General features: G+C 39.0%; 1 protein-coding gene across 1 annotated transcript in view; it reads left to right on the top strand.

Moving 5' to 3' along the window:
• The window catches only part of LOC110968646 (coiled-coil domain-containing protein 148), a 30,465-nt gene that overhangs the window by 1,230 nt on the left and 14,791 nt on the right, over positions 1 to 14,444 (top strand). Inside the window, exons 2-9 of the mRNA XM_022218580.2 lie at positions 910 to 1,000; positions 1,429 to 1,550; positions 5,205 to 5,308; positions 6,957 to 7,048; positions 7,557 to 7,708; positions 9,935 to 10,030; positions 10,703 to 10,884; positions 11,392 to 11,530. Coding sequence (XP_022074272.2) covers positions 925 to 1,000; positions 1,429 to 1,550; positions 5,205 to 5,308; positions 6,957 to 7,048; positions 7,557 to 7,708; positions 9,935 to 10,030; positions 10,703 to 10,884; positions 11,392 to 11,530 — 963 coding nt within the window. The 5' untranslated portion in view covers positions 910 to 924. The remainder of the gene's footprint in view (positions 1 to 909; positions 1,001 to 1,428; positions 1,551 to 5,204; positions 5,309 to 6,956; positions 7,049 to 7,556; positions 7,709 to 9,934; positions 10,031 to 10,702; positions 10,885 to 11,391; positions 11,531 to 14,444) is intronic.

The raw sequence follows: 14,444 nt of genomic DNA, 5'->3' as shown, positions 1-14,444 counted from the left end.
GTGGTTAAGCTAGCTGTGTATCCAAAAGTGCAACGCTACATGTCACTCTCAGGTATGGAGGGTCGTTCTGTGAAAAGCACCGGCTAATGTGATTTCCACAGAGTGATATTCATACCTGAGAGGGTCATTTAGCATTAAATTTTTTGATGCACAGATGTCATGGTCATTTTCACAAGACAAGCACTTAACTAAATTTGAATAGCAATACTGTTCACGTTGGACTCTAAAACAGGTATTAGTCACAAATGACACAGAAAAGAAATAAATAATTTTAATAGTTTGCTAATTATAATAGTTGCTGTCGTAGTATAATTTGCCAATAATTCTGGAACAGAGCACAAATGTCAAAAAAAGAACATAACTCTCTTCAGTTAACTCCTGAAATACTGTTCAGCATTAATGTATGAAAAATAATAATGTTGTTGTATGAGAAATGAGTATTCATATGTGCTTTAGACAAAAAATATTTAGTGGATGCAAAACAGAGTGTCAGTTTTCCCTTCTATAAATGAAAGGAAAACTGATGCTTCTTTTTCCTTTCTCTTATAAAGCTGTTCCTTCCTTCACACAAGGCCCCCACACACTGTACATCTCACCTGACACAAACCCTGTGTGGCCCTAATTTTTCCAAGCTTCATCCAAAACAAAGACATAGAGATGTTCCAGCAGCATGTCTCACACTGGGCGCACCATCTGTCCCCTCCAAAACGTAGTGAGAGCTGACTGATATTTTTCAGCAATGTCACACAGACCTTGATGTCAAAGTTTGGTTTTTGATGGACCTTACTGTTTTTCTTGTCGTGCCCCCCTACTACAACCATGTACCTGCCTGTGCGGGTAAAATGTTTTTAAAACTTTGTACAACCTTTGAATTTCTGACATCCAGTGATTCTTTTCTTTATTTTAAAGGTTTTTGAAGGTTGCATGAAAAAGAACAGCAGAGCAATGAGTGGAAGGGATGGGCAAATGTTCATAACAACCTACAGAGCAGAAGACGTAGGTAAGAGTGCAAAATGGGTCTAAAACACTGCTAATTAAGTGACATAGTGGCCCACTGAACTGTTGAACAGGTTTGACTTGAAGTACCCATGTTGAATTCTCCAGGTGCTGTCAAGTCTTTGATGTTGTAGTCAGAGGCAGCATCGCTTCTGTTTATCCACCTGCCTCTTTGAGTCACAGCTGAACTACTAAAAAAACTGTATGACACAGTTAGTTTGCTCTCTGCAACCCCCTCCTCCTGTGCAATAATTTCTCAATTACGCATACTATCCATTAGCGCTCAGCTGGTGCTGTTCCTCTGCCTTTACCTTGGTTTTTTTCTTTGCTGAAGTCAGCATAAAGACTTTGCTTCAGACATGAAAAGTGATGAGATTTTCAAGAAGTCCAATGATCCTAATTCGGCAATATCATTTGCTTTCATCCATGCAGAAAAACTGACACTGCGAATGAAAAATGGTCTTGGCAGCTCGAAGTACAAACCGGCGGAATATAAAAGACTACAAGCCATTGTTGATGCCAAACGCCTGGAGTCTGATTTAATTCGACAAAAGGTAAATTATCAGCATTATCTTTGTACTTAAAGCAACAATGTTATTCTCAAATCAATCCCTGCTACATTTAATAGCATGGTGATTAAGCAGAAAATAAAGAATAATGCGCAAAAACACTGCTCATTACCTTCCACAGGAAGAATGTGAACTGACAACAACTTGAGTTTCATGTGAGGTTTTAAAACAGCATGTGTTCACTAATACTAAATACTGCAATTTCTTTCTGTTTTGTCTACCTTTTTCTCCTCTTTCATACATGTCACACACTATAAATGGATTTCATTCTGTATAAAAAAAGCATTGCATAATGTTTGTAGTTTATCCAACAACATGAAACAGAGCAGTAATATCACCATCATACAGTAAAACATCACCATGAATATTCATTTGGCTGCCTGTGGTTTTCTATAACACTGTTTGAAGTTCGTAGTCGTATGGCTGAGGAGAGCAAAAAGTTAATGCTTGGGGCAATGAAGATTAAGCTGTTAGACCTGTGTTGTTTTAATTGGTAAACTGTGTCAGGAGCCTTTTAGCATCATTATGTTTGCCCGTGGCTCCCTCCAGCCCTGCTCTCTGTATAACCTAGATAACACAGGCGATGTTCACGTTCAGTCACCCTGCTGAAAGGCAGGCTTTTTGAACATCTCCCATTGTTGATGTGATACAGGGTAAATAAATGACCATGAGTAGCCTCAAGCACGAGATCATTTATGCTTTCTAGGCAGGGACTGGCAGCATTAGACACTAAACCCTTAGCAGCACTGTACTACACTGTATGCACTGTACAACACTATAGACATGTATATGTGTGTGTGTGTGTGTGTGGACATGACAAAAGAATGGGAAAAGGCATAGTTTTTATTTAATACCATTTTAAATAAATGTAGACAGGCAATAATGCCACATTCTTTCCCCAGTGAATCTACATATTCACATATTTTTTTAATGTTTTTATTTTCACTCAAGAATCTTCACTTTATTAAAAAATATGAAAGTGCATACTTAATACACCACTATCCTGTGGGAATCTCCTCATTGTATAATTGCAAGGGTACGATCCTTTACCCACTTGTATACACTCAGAGATTATCTGTGTTTCTACATTTCTTTTCAAAAATCACATAAAACAGCAAAAGAGAAACAAGCACAAGTCAAACATACTCCATCACATAACAAATGCCATTTTAAACACAGCTTTTAGAATACCCATGACAGCTGCTTTCTAGTTGGGGGATTTCCTGCTTTTGTGTTTAATTGTCATGGCTTACTGGGACACTTAATGGAACTGAGCCATCATTAATTCCTCCTGTGCTTTCTCTACTGTGACAAGTCAAACTGTCTGCAGTAAAAAAACAAAAACAAAAAAAAACTCGATGGCAGGGATACTAAACTTGTTTTGCCTGAGGGCCACTTTTGTGAATATGACGGGAGGCCAGGGCCCAGTTAATAAACAAGCAATTATATTTATCAGATAAAAATGAATTAACATTAAAAGCCCCATAACTCATGTACCTTTGAAATTATTTATTTTCAATTAAATGAGTAGCAGCCAAGGGACATTATTGAACATTTAAACAAACAACAAAGTATTCCAGTTTGAATCAATATATTCACATTGTGAATTAGAAAATCCTATCATGCGCCTTATTTGACCCGAGGGCCCAAGTGCTGCGGGTCTGTTCCTCAGTTAAGGCCAATATACCTCCACCTATCTTCAACCTGAGCAGAGGTCCAAGGTTTCAGCCAGGAAAAATGGAAACACCTGTGCGTTCATAAATATTGTATTGGGCAGTATCCTTCTCTCTATTCTGTTAAAGAGGACCATATCATCTTTTCATTAGTCCCTGCAGGTTGGAAGACAGCATTCCTTTCAGTGATGATGCAAAATAATATGATTATTGTATCTATGATAGCCCAGTTTACTGCTCACTCTAGAGTTTATCTTTTGCAGAGGAAGGAGAGAACATTAGAGCAGCACCATCCTTTATGTTTATAAGTAACACCCTTACTTTTCCTACTATAATAAGTCAAGGTGTCCGCTGTGAAAAAGCCCATTGGCAAGTGAGAAATGCACAAAACACAGTGCAATTAGATGCTATGGAGGGAGAGCCATGCATTCAAGATCACAGGTGATTTTTGACAGTATTATGGTCTTCTGACTAGCAGAGAAGCACCAGAATTTGTTGCTGCAAGAATTCATTTTTGTCTTCCAGCTCAGGTCCTTCATGTGGGTCATACAAGACGGAATGTAGTGAAGCCAGATTTTCAAATATTTGTTAATTTCCACATTTTCAGTTTGGGAGGCCTGAAGTGTTCTGCTGATACCACACATTTTGTTTATCGGTGTTAAGATTGCGATTGACTGATAACAGATCTCTAAATGGCACGAAAATCTGACAGTAAATCTGCAAGGGCTGGATTATGGGACGAGATTTAAGATAAGCTATAAAGTGGTGTTAAATGCATAAAAAGGTACAATATGGAGTGCAAAGATATCTAGGTGGCAGCACAAGATACATTTTCTATGTCAAATAGTGCTCATTAAAGTGTTTGAAATGTCTATTCTTGATAAAATGTGAAAACAGGCAGCAGAGTGATTTAATGGGTAAAATAACACTTATAAAGGTAGCTATTAATGAATTGGCAAAGTGAGATGAGAAATTAGTTGATGCAAATTTCACTGGAGGCACAGTTTATGTAGTCTAAGTGAGCTGTTAGACACCCACTGCAAATTAAGATTACCTGCAATACTTTGCCTGGAAGAGGCATGGAACAGCATCAATTTGACCTTTTTCTTTCTGTGCAGCTCTAGTTTGAGATTGAGTGCTGTAGATTCCAGTTAATATAAAATGGACGTCACCCTGAGGGGAAATGTCCAGAACAATAAATTCAAACTTCTTCTGCGAAAACAGCAGCAGCTGCTTGACACACAGACAGACAGTCACAAGATAAATGAACCCCCCAACCCCTTCAGATTTTCTGCTCATCTGAAATAGATTGTACACATGTATTAGTTGTATGATTTATTTATTTTTTGTACAATTATCTGAGCCACTGGCCTGTGTATAAAAACACTGATATATGACAATAAATCGCTACACTGAGAGCGCTCTAAAGGAGGGCTATTATAGAAAAGGAAAACAAATGACAGTAGATTAGGATTTCACTCCCCCCTTCCTCTCCTAATGACATGCCTCATGCGTGTCGTGCATGTTCCTACTTGATTATTTTAATTTTCCACTGTTTATTTCGGTTTCATGCTTTAACAGTGATGCTGTTTCAGCTGAATGAACTCTCACACACACAATAATGCTCATAAAGACTGAAGCAATTGCCTCCAGAAAAAATATCGCTGATGTGCAAAGAAAAAGGGAACAACTTAATTTCAACTATCAGAAGAGTACCTATTTCATGTTCTACCATCCTTACAACATTATACACTCCTTTCCAAAGTTACAAAATGCTCTGGATAATTGATGCATTAAAGCACTCCAGATAAAGGCTTGTCCAGATGAAGGTAATTGTTGGAGGAGAGTAAATGTAATGGCTAAAGTGCATTCAAAAGCAAACACTCCAGCATTATGTTTTTTTTCAGTGCACAATGCAGTTCAAGGGAAGCTGTTTATTCCTGCTGTACATTAAACCTCGTTATAGGTTCGGAAGACTCGCTGTGCAGCCAAGGCAACCAAGGAGAGCTCCATATTACGGCAGCATAGACAGGTGTGGAGCAGAGAGTGCCCCGGGCTGCAAAAGGCTGAGTAAGAGCCCCCTATTACTCCCTGTCATTATCTGCAGCAGTTTTCTGAATCTGCTATTACACAATGCAACCGTTCCACTTAAGCCCCATTGCACCCAGACAGGAGCCTGCATGTAAAAATAGGGTGTAAAGAGGGTGTGCAAAAGTAAGAAAAAAAGCTAACAAAAGTGTATCATGGGAATAAATAGGAAGAGGAGAGATTTACGCTGATTTTCTGACAGCGGTGACATTGAATTAGGGTATACAGAGAGAAGGGGGAGATTATAGCTGCGTGGAGACAGAGGGGTGTAGTGTATGGAGGAAAATTGTTCCTCTGCATGCTGAGGCAGAAGTATGGGACTGGGGCCCCAGCAGTGTCATGCCTTGTGAAGTGAGAAGGGCAGCACTAGCTCTGGGGTGCAGCTTGTTTGGCTGCATAATGACTGTGTCTGAGCCACCCAAGGTTAATGATGTACACAAGCATGAGCCTCAGTAATGAGCCTAGTCATAAAGATGTGCCACTGCTTGCAACTCTCGACACATATATCTAGTTAAATTACCTTGGGATTCAGAAGCTATATTGCCATTTGGAAAAACTAGCAAGAATATCTCTATGGTTACTCTTCCTTTTTTCACAGTCATGTCAACCCGTGGGCCAGTTAGTTGCCCAAGAAGTAAACAATTACTGTAGCTGTTTCCACAGGCCTGTTAATGGGATGCTTCCAACAGCAACTAGACATCCTACTCCCAGAATTTTGTCAGACCTATGGCTGAGCCTGTAATACCCTGTTTGATAGATGAGAGATCAGAACAAATCATGACACTACTACTTCAATGCAGTGGTTGAAGGTACAGCCAATTTCTTCAAGTTCTTTGAGTAATTCCATTTAATAGCATTTCTTGATTCTATGTTAGTACGCTTGCAGGGCAAATGTTTTACTTTTTACACAATTGCAAGTTTTTACTAGTTACTTTGTGGATTCAGATTGTTCAAAAGAAATCTAATCAATTAATGATCACATATTGGCATAGATTAAACTACAGAGCAGTCTGTAAAATTGTTAGCTCCACCTTTTACAGCTGCAACTTAAGTGTGGCATTTGCTACAAGTTATTCTAATCGCTCCTTTTTTTCTGAAATGATCCATTTGCATAATGACATAATGTGCTTTTATTTAATTTTTGGAAACATAACTTTTTAATATGCAGTTCTTCCAGGACAGCAGTAGTTTAATTCATAGCTGCATTATTGTGTTGTGAAATTGGTTCATTTGTTATTGCTTATGGTTTGCAGATGCTGCTAAGGCAGGAGCCAGAACCAAAGAACTTTACTCCTTATGCTTCTCTAATGGGTATAACAATGAATTACTGAGCTGAGTTGAATACAGCTGGAATATTGTTTCTATCTCATACAGAGCAAGTCAACAGTATGCTAGTTTACCCAGAAAAAATATTGCATTATCTGTGAGGGGTGTAATGGTATACTGGTATATACTGACCGATAACGTTAGATGTGTACAGAATGAGTTGATTTTTCTCTTCCAGGGAACATTTGAACCATTATCTGCATGCCTTTATTGGTTTCCTAATGTTGCAAATAGTTTGCTAAATTAACTCATTTATATACATGTTTGATATTCAGCATTACTTTCTCTTTCTCTCATGAAACAGGGAGGAGGCTGAGAATGACATCCATGTTTTCCTAGAGCAGATCAGGCCGAACGATTTAACAGATACTGGCATTTTCTCACTTCAAGAATATGGTAAACGACACCAGCAGTTTTTGACCCTCTGAACATGTTGTGTTTATTTTATTGATTGAGTATGTTGTATTTTGGCCTCAGTCCGTCTAAGTTGTTTCCATAGATGTTTCCAATCTGCTCTGTGTAAACACAAGCTGCAGTTTAGTCAGAAAGTCCCTGAATTGTACAGAATTTGGTGTAAATAGTTTATTATTTGTTTATTTTTTAAATGTACGTGTAGAATAAAGGGATCTGATGAAATATAATGCTTTATATCTTGGATTTAGTAAATTTCTCAATAGAACAACAGTTGAGATGGCAGCAAATATCTGATAATTCTGTCTGTATTTAGTTTCTGGTTCAGATAAATGCTGTAATATCGTAGTTTTTTTTCTTAAGTATAACAGGCCTTTCGAACCTTAGAAGGAGTTTTAAGATTTAGAGGGTTAAGTAACTATGTGTCTTCATCAGTTTCTCCTGTTAATAAGTAATGTTCTAATGTGTGCATCTGTATGATTTGGAATTTTAGAGCTGTCTCTTGAGAGGGAGCGAGAGGATTTCAGAATAGCCACCGTGGAGCCCGTTTATCAGCTCAGGGATGACCTGTGCTTCAGATTGCATGAAATACAACTTCAGCAGCTTTCTGCACATCCATCAAACTGGGAACAAGTAAAACAACAGGTACATGCGCGATATGAAATCAAGATATGACTGAATGTTCCGTCAGAACTTTAATACAAAGCTTTATCTGTTGAAAGCTAGCAGAGTGGCACAGTTCAAAATGTGTCACAGATATATAGGATGATGTATCAAATATTGTTTTAAATGCATGTTTTAGAAAATAAAACGATTTAGCTTTGAAGAATGCTAAGTTGCACTTTGCAGCTTATGTCCAGTTATCAACAAACCAGGCAGTATTTTATCCTGTCGGTACACTCAGCAGTGAATTTCAGCTGTGTGCACAGCCATCTCAGCTTGTGCACAGCCTTATTTACTGTCCATAAAGCTCTTGTTTGTTAGATATCCACAGCGCCTAAGTCATCAGTTCTGCCTTTGACTCTCAGAGGCTTCTTGCAGGCTCTAGAGATGAATGGTGAGATTAAGGAGTTTTTAAAGATAGACCGTTCTCGGAATGAACAGTCTGCCAGCCATTTTGTCAGCTCTGTGTGGCTCACTCATGCTTGTTTCTTTCCCATGACCTCCTCTTCTTTTGTTGGCCCATCACCCCAACCCACCTGATTGCACACATACACACAAACACATACACACATACGCACACACACGCACACACACACACACACATACACAGCCGCAATGCCTCTGTTATGTTGTATTTTTTTCTCGTCTTTTAGCCTGTTTCAGAATTGTAATGTCACCACCTTTCCTTTCGATATCTCTCGCAACAGAAAAAGAGCAGAGGGTGCTACAGAATTACACTCCCATCCTTGAGTGTTTTAAAATAAAACTGAGGAGTCTAAAATGCTAAAAAAAAAAAGTGCTAAAAAAAGATCCAAAATGAAGAGCTACTTAACCAAAGGGAATCAAAACTCACACAGAGTTCCATCTACTGCATGAACATTCTCATTCTTTCTTAATGTATCTGCAGTTTTCATTTAGAGTGGTGAAGCACTGACCTCTCTTGCTTCCTGTTTTTTTTAACCTTTATATCAATGATGTACTGTGTATGTTTTAAAATGTACGGTCTCTCCTTAACATGCACAATTTGATCCATGCTTACAGCACCTGTGAGTATATAAAGTCTCAAACTCATTTCCTGTGTAATAAAACAAAATGTTAGCTCTGGGCAATCTGGTTGAAAAAAAAAGGATTTTATTTTATTTTATTTTTTTACTTTGCACTGTATGCACTGCAAAGTTGGTCAAAATATGTAGTAGATCTATGAATCGTATGTTTTTTTTCTTGACTTTAACTGCCACTAGCAGTACTATTACTTAAGTCATAATGACATTAAAGTCACATCATGGGGCTGATTTCATTATCAGAAATAAAGATCTGGTTTATTCAGTCATCATTTTATTACAGAAACTGTACAGTTTAATACCTCTGATTCAGTTCACCCAAAGATACAGTTTTGCCTCTGACTCTGCAGTACTGAAGTCTGGTGGAACTGGTGTAACACGTCAATATCCAGTGTGCAGACTGAGTGTGAAAAAACACAGTTGGCAAGTGTCTAGCCATGGCTGAAGGAATGGATGCTGGTGTTCATTCGATCTCTGCAAAGGCTAGGGACTAGAGAAAACGGAGACAAATGTCTTGAGTTAGAGTGCTGGACCCAAACCATGCAAAGCCACATGAGGACTGTGAGTTAGTACACATCACTTAAGACTTGGAAAATCCAATTTCTTTTGTTGCACTGGTTTTTTGAATTCTACACAGTCGTTTGTTCCTGTCTTAATACAATCAGAAAGATGTGGCAGCATAGTCTTTATTGTTTTCCCTCCCACGAATTGGCCAGTCAATGCGGTAGATGTGACTACTCCTTTAGCATTTGGATCAGTAAAAATGCTTTCTTAAACTTTCAAGTCTTATTACTGTGTTCTGTTGTCTAAACAGAGAAATAGATGTTATTATTTGACAAGCACTGTCTTTTTTTTCTAGGTAGCTGTTTTTTCATCCTGCTGATATCTAGCATCTTGGAAAATAAGCAGTTGCTGATTACTTGCTATTGCTGAATCACTCTGACAAGTGTTTTTCTAATCTACACAACTGAAAGAACATGGGGGCAAATTTGTTTAAGCTGAAGAACTTCATCAGAGAGTTGTTAATATCACAGGGATTTTTGGTTAGTCACAGCCAAGCCTGAAGTCCTGTTTTCCCAGTTTATTTTCCTTGGAAAACATACGGTCAAACTGTATGACTGACATTCTGGTTTTATTCTTGAATCAGATTAACTTTGTGAAAAACCAGCAAGATGTCATAATGACAAAACTTCATGCAGAGTACCTGGACCTGGAGGAGGAGCTCATGGGCCTTGGTTTGGAGGTACATTTTGCACTGCTCGAATAATCCTATTTTCCATTCTTCTTCAGCAGATCACCAAATTTTATATCACGGTTCATTTGTGAACTTGAAACCATTTGCTACAGTGCTAAAAAGGCAAATAAGCATTTCACTGTACAGGTGTATGCAGAAGTTTGGGTTCATGGGCTAATAATGTACTTTGTTGACTCATGAAGTAAAAACACATTTTTTAAAAATGAATGTCAGTCCACCTCAGTTGTTAGTTCACTGCTCCTTTTGATAAAATTGAAATATAGTACTGTGTATACTGTGTTGTCATTTACATCCAAAATATTGCTATTATGCAATGGAATCCATTTTTCACTGCATCTGTGGATGTTTCCTGTTCCACTGGCTGTCACACAAGCCCAAAGCAGAATATTTCCACCACCATGTTTAACAGCTAGCAAAATGTTCTCTTCAGTAAATACTGCTTCTTCTTTTCTACAAACATCTGTCTACAGCAATTTTTTGCAAAAAGAGCTTATTTCTGAATATTTATTTGCTGCGGGGGTTGTATTTACTTCTTCTCACTTCAGAAATCAACACAACATGTAATTTGCCCAGATGCCCAAACTTTTACATATAATCGTATTTCTCAAAGATATACAGTTGTACAAACTCTGCCAAAGATAGTTGTGTTGTCCTTTTCAGAAATATCTTAATAGTGCTTCAGATAATTTGGTGAACTCAGAAAAAATTCCAAAGGAGGTTTTGGAGGTGGACTGCCCTTACCCAGAGCTGCAGGACTCCCTGATCCAGGCCTTCCACTCCCTGTCAGAGAGGTATCAGAGCAGGTTGCAGAGTCTCCAAGAGCAGCTACAAAGAACTGATAGGTACATTCAAAGTTTGCTTCTTTTCATAATTCTGAATGCTCACATATTGATTGAATGAGAAAAGTTGATTTGTCCAGCTAATATGAAAAAAGTGTATGATTCTTCGATGTCTTCATTAGTCTTAGCAGAAATAAGCTTTTAATTATGTTTACCTGTCAGTTTTCATAAGCACATGTAAAGGCATAAGTTTGGTGTAGGGATTATAAAGTCAGCAGGGCATCGACACGATATAGGGGCGCAGTTACTTCACTCTTCAAAGGCAAGCTGTTGCAGAAGACAAGTCTGTCTTAGCAGGAGGTTGATTATATCAGTGTCCCCAGGGTACTTCATAACTTGATTTTTATTTCCATATGGTCAGTTTCATAACCGTGTTACATAACCCTGCAGTTAAACTGCAAGTAGACTTTGTAAATGCAGTCAATGAACTGTATAGGGAAACAACATTATATTGCTTATTTTATTATTGAGGCTTCTTGTTCATATAGTTTTGTGCTGAATTTGTTTCAGATTCTGTGGTTGGCCTCCAGATGACCATCAACACTTTCAATACACATTGTCTAAATACAGTCATGACATACCCAACCACAGAGCACTCTGTATGGACATGCTGTTGAGACTTTTCCCTGAAAAATCGAGACAAGACCTGGTAAGTGCTCTGGCAAAATAAAGATAAAATATATTGAGTTGCTTATTAAATGGACCATCTACTTTTATGAAATGCAGAGATAACAGTCTGTGTACACAGGCGTACTCATTCAGTTAAGACTTGGCCTGGAACATTGTACAAGAACCTCAATACACACAAAAATAGGACAAAAGTACTGACAGATTCTGAAAACATTTATTAGATCTGAAGCAATTGGTCAATTATTTGATCAGTCAATTCAGCAACATGTTTGATAATTATCTTTAAAATAATCTTCTCAGTTATGTTTCAGTCAAAAGAAAAATGTTTCTTTTGGTATGAAGTTTAAAAATGTAAACATCCTGCTTTAGTTTCCCACTAATTATGATCCTAATGTCTTAGGACATCAGAGAGACACCGCCTTGGATTCTGGGAGCTTCAGATTTTCCATTTCCTGACATTTTCTGACTAATTGATTAATTGACTAAATTTTAGTAATAAATGAGAAAAATAACTTTTGGTTCCAGCACCACTTAATTTATCAAGGGAGGTATCACTGAGAGCAATGATCCGATTTTCAGGGAAGTCCTGTTTGACTTATAGTTACAGTCTCTCCTTGAAGCTGCCTGGTGCTGACCACTGAACAACTGAGGGTTATCTGCCCTGCTAAAGAGCAAAATCTATCTTGGGGGAAAAACATCCCCTGGTAGAAATCTTGGCCACTGCTGTGGGTTGCCCTTTTTGTGTTCATGACTGTGCTCCACACAAAGCACACACGTGTATGGACTCATACATGCACACATTATGGCACAATCTTCCTCAAATCCATCTCAATATGTATCCCCTCCTATTCTGTCAGAGGCAGCCCTGCAGTGTGAGTCCCACTCTCCCTGATCAATGTAGCTCAGTACCCTGAACTGAGCACACCGACACACAGATAAGCCCGGACAATGATCTGTTCAGCACGCTGCAGGATGTGCCATGTCACCCACTGTGGACAATTCGCTCACGCCACCGCCTCGCATTGCCATGACAACCGCCAGGCCCTCTCTTCTCCCTCGCCCGCACCCTGAGACCTGTCCTCGTATCAGTTCCAGCTGGGTGCTGCATTTAGAGCTGTGATCACTCAGCCTTGGGGGGGTTGCAAGGAGGAGAGATGTCTTTCTCCATGCTCTTCGCTTTCTCAGAAGCCGTCTCGGAGTTGATGTAGCTCTGACTCCACCTAATTCAGCTATTAGTCATAATTAAACTGGCTTGCGAGCAATGGCTAATGAGTGCGAGTTATAGATTGGTTTGCTGAAACCCCTCTGATTAGGTGCATAAATGCTAACTGCTATCAGTGTTGTATAAAAAAAGAAATCTTGATTTTGTACAGGCTTTTTTTGGGGACATTTTCCTTATCTAAATCAAGTAAATAAGTATGATTAGTATCCTGTAAGGTCAAAGAATTGTCTCTTGTTGAATTGAGAAACAGAGTGAAACAATGACTGGCAGCAATGTGGTTCGAGCACGTATTTCTCTTATATTTTTATTGAAAAAAAAGATTCCCAGTGAACCTCCAGATATGTCGGTAGATTGGATATTCTATAGTTAGCACTTTAATTACAATTTAATTATATTTCTGGGTAGTCAGCATTTCAGCTCTAACCTTTCTTCTTTTGGTTTTTCACTTAAGAGCATGGAAAGCTGTTTCTGTTTCAGCTGTAAAATGTTGCTCACCTGCCATTAAGTTCCATCTGCATGCAATCATTACAGGGTGATGGCATCATTTTCTGTTGCTTTTGTCAATCTTCTTTCGTTAGATAGAAGGTGTGAGGCAAAGGGCTTGTGCAGTATAACAAGTTAAGAGCACTGGTAATAAATCACCTCTAATTTCCCTTCAATTTCTTTCTCTGATCTTGCAAAGAAATAGCCAAAGGGAAGCAGAGCAGAGACAGAGCATTTGTAGGTGACATTGACTCGGTTTGCTCTCTTAATCCTGTGATATTCGAAACAAATCATTTCTTGCAGTAGTTTGTCTGGCTTGCAGTTGTGGTCCAGTTGCAGATTACTGTCTCAGCAGAGTCACTTTATTTGGTTCGTTGCAGTATGTGCACGTTTTCTGCATTTCATCTGGTGACCTGAAGCACAATCTGTCTCTCAGTTTCACTACCAGGTGGTGGTTCTTCAGCTAGCTTTAAGTGGAGATCTCCCTCTGCTGGATGGGGCACTTCACTGTCTATTATCTCCAAACAAGCAGGGTGCCAACAGAGTACCAGTAGGATTTCATAGTAATACCCTCGTAATGTCCCATGGCAATAGTCGAAATAATTCATACCTCTTACTATTTCTGACTTCATCTGGCCACTTTTAGTTTCTCTTCTTTGCACCACTCAGTCCTCATGGTGACGGTACTCTGCAGAGGGAATGTGGATGCAGCCGCTGAACTAAGTGTTGTGACACTCGAAGTGTGTACTGCAGACACAGTGCGGTGAATGTGTCCACACTTACTGAGTGAAACGGCTAAAGTACATTCATGTATGTGTGCAAACCGATATTGTATGGTGTGAACAAACATGCTTAGTATTTATGTACATGCTTACTCTGTTCATGCTTACTGGCTGCTGCTAAACACAAGGAAGGCAAGGGTAGTGAAGGAGAGCACAAGAGAAAGTGAAGAATAAAGGGTGTCTCTTCCTCAAGTTCTAAAGTTGTGCATTAATAAACAGGATTTGCTTGACTGCCTCTGGCACTTCTGTTCCGTTGGCAGGTCTGTCAGCTCACTCATTTTCAATAAAACCAGTCAGCCGTCTAATGCCTTCCCACCGTCAGTTAGCCGCTATTAGCCCATAGATGAATATCATTCCCTCTGTTCCAATGAAGCAGCCAAGTGGTGCAGCCTATGTGAGAGCTGACAGAATGATGAATAGCTACAGGCAGCCCTCACACAGAAAGG

Source organism: Acanthochromis polyacanthus, chromosome 14 (assembly GCF_021347895.1).
Source record: "Acanthochromis polyacanthus isolate Apoly-LR-REF ecotype Palm Island chromosome 14, KAUST_Apoly_ChrSc, whole genome shotgun sequence".
NCBI lineage: Eukaryota > Metazoa > Chordata > Actinopteri > Pomacentridae > Acanthochromis > Acanthochromis polyacanthus.
Note: the sequence above shows the minus strand (reverse complement) of the source record. Positions and strands in the feature narration are given on the sequence as shown.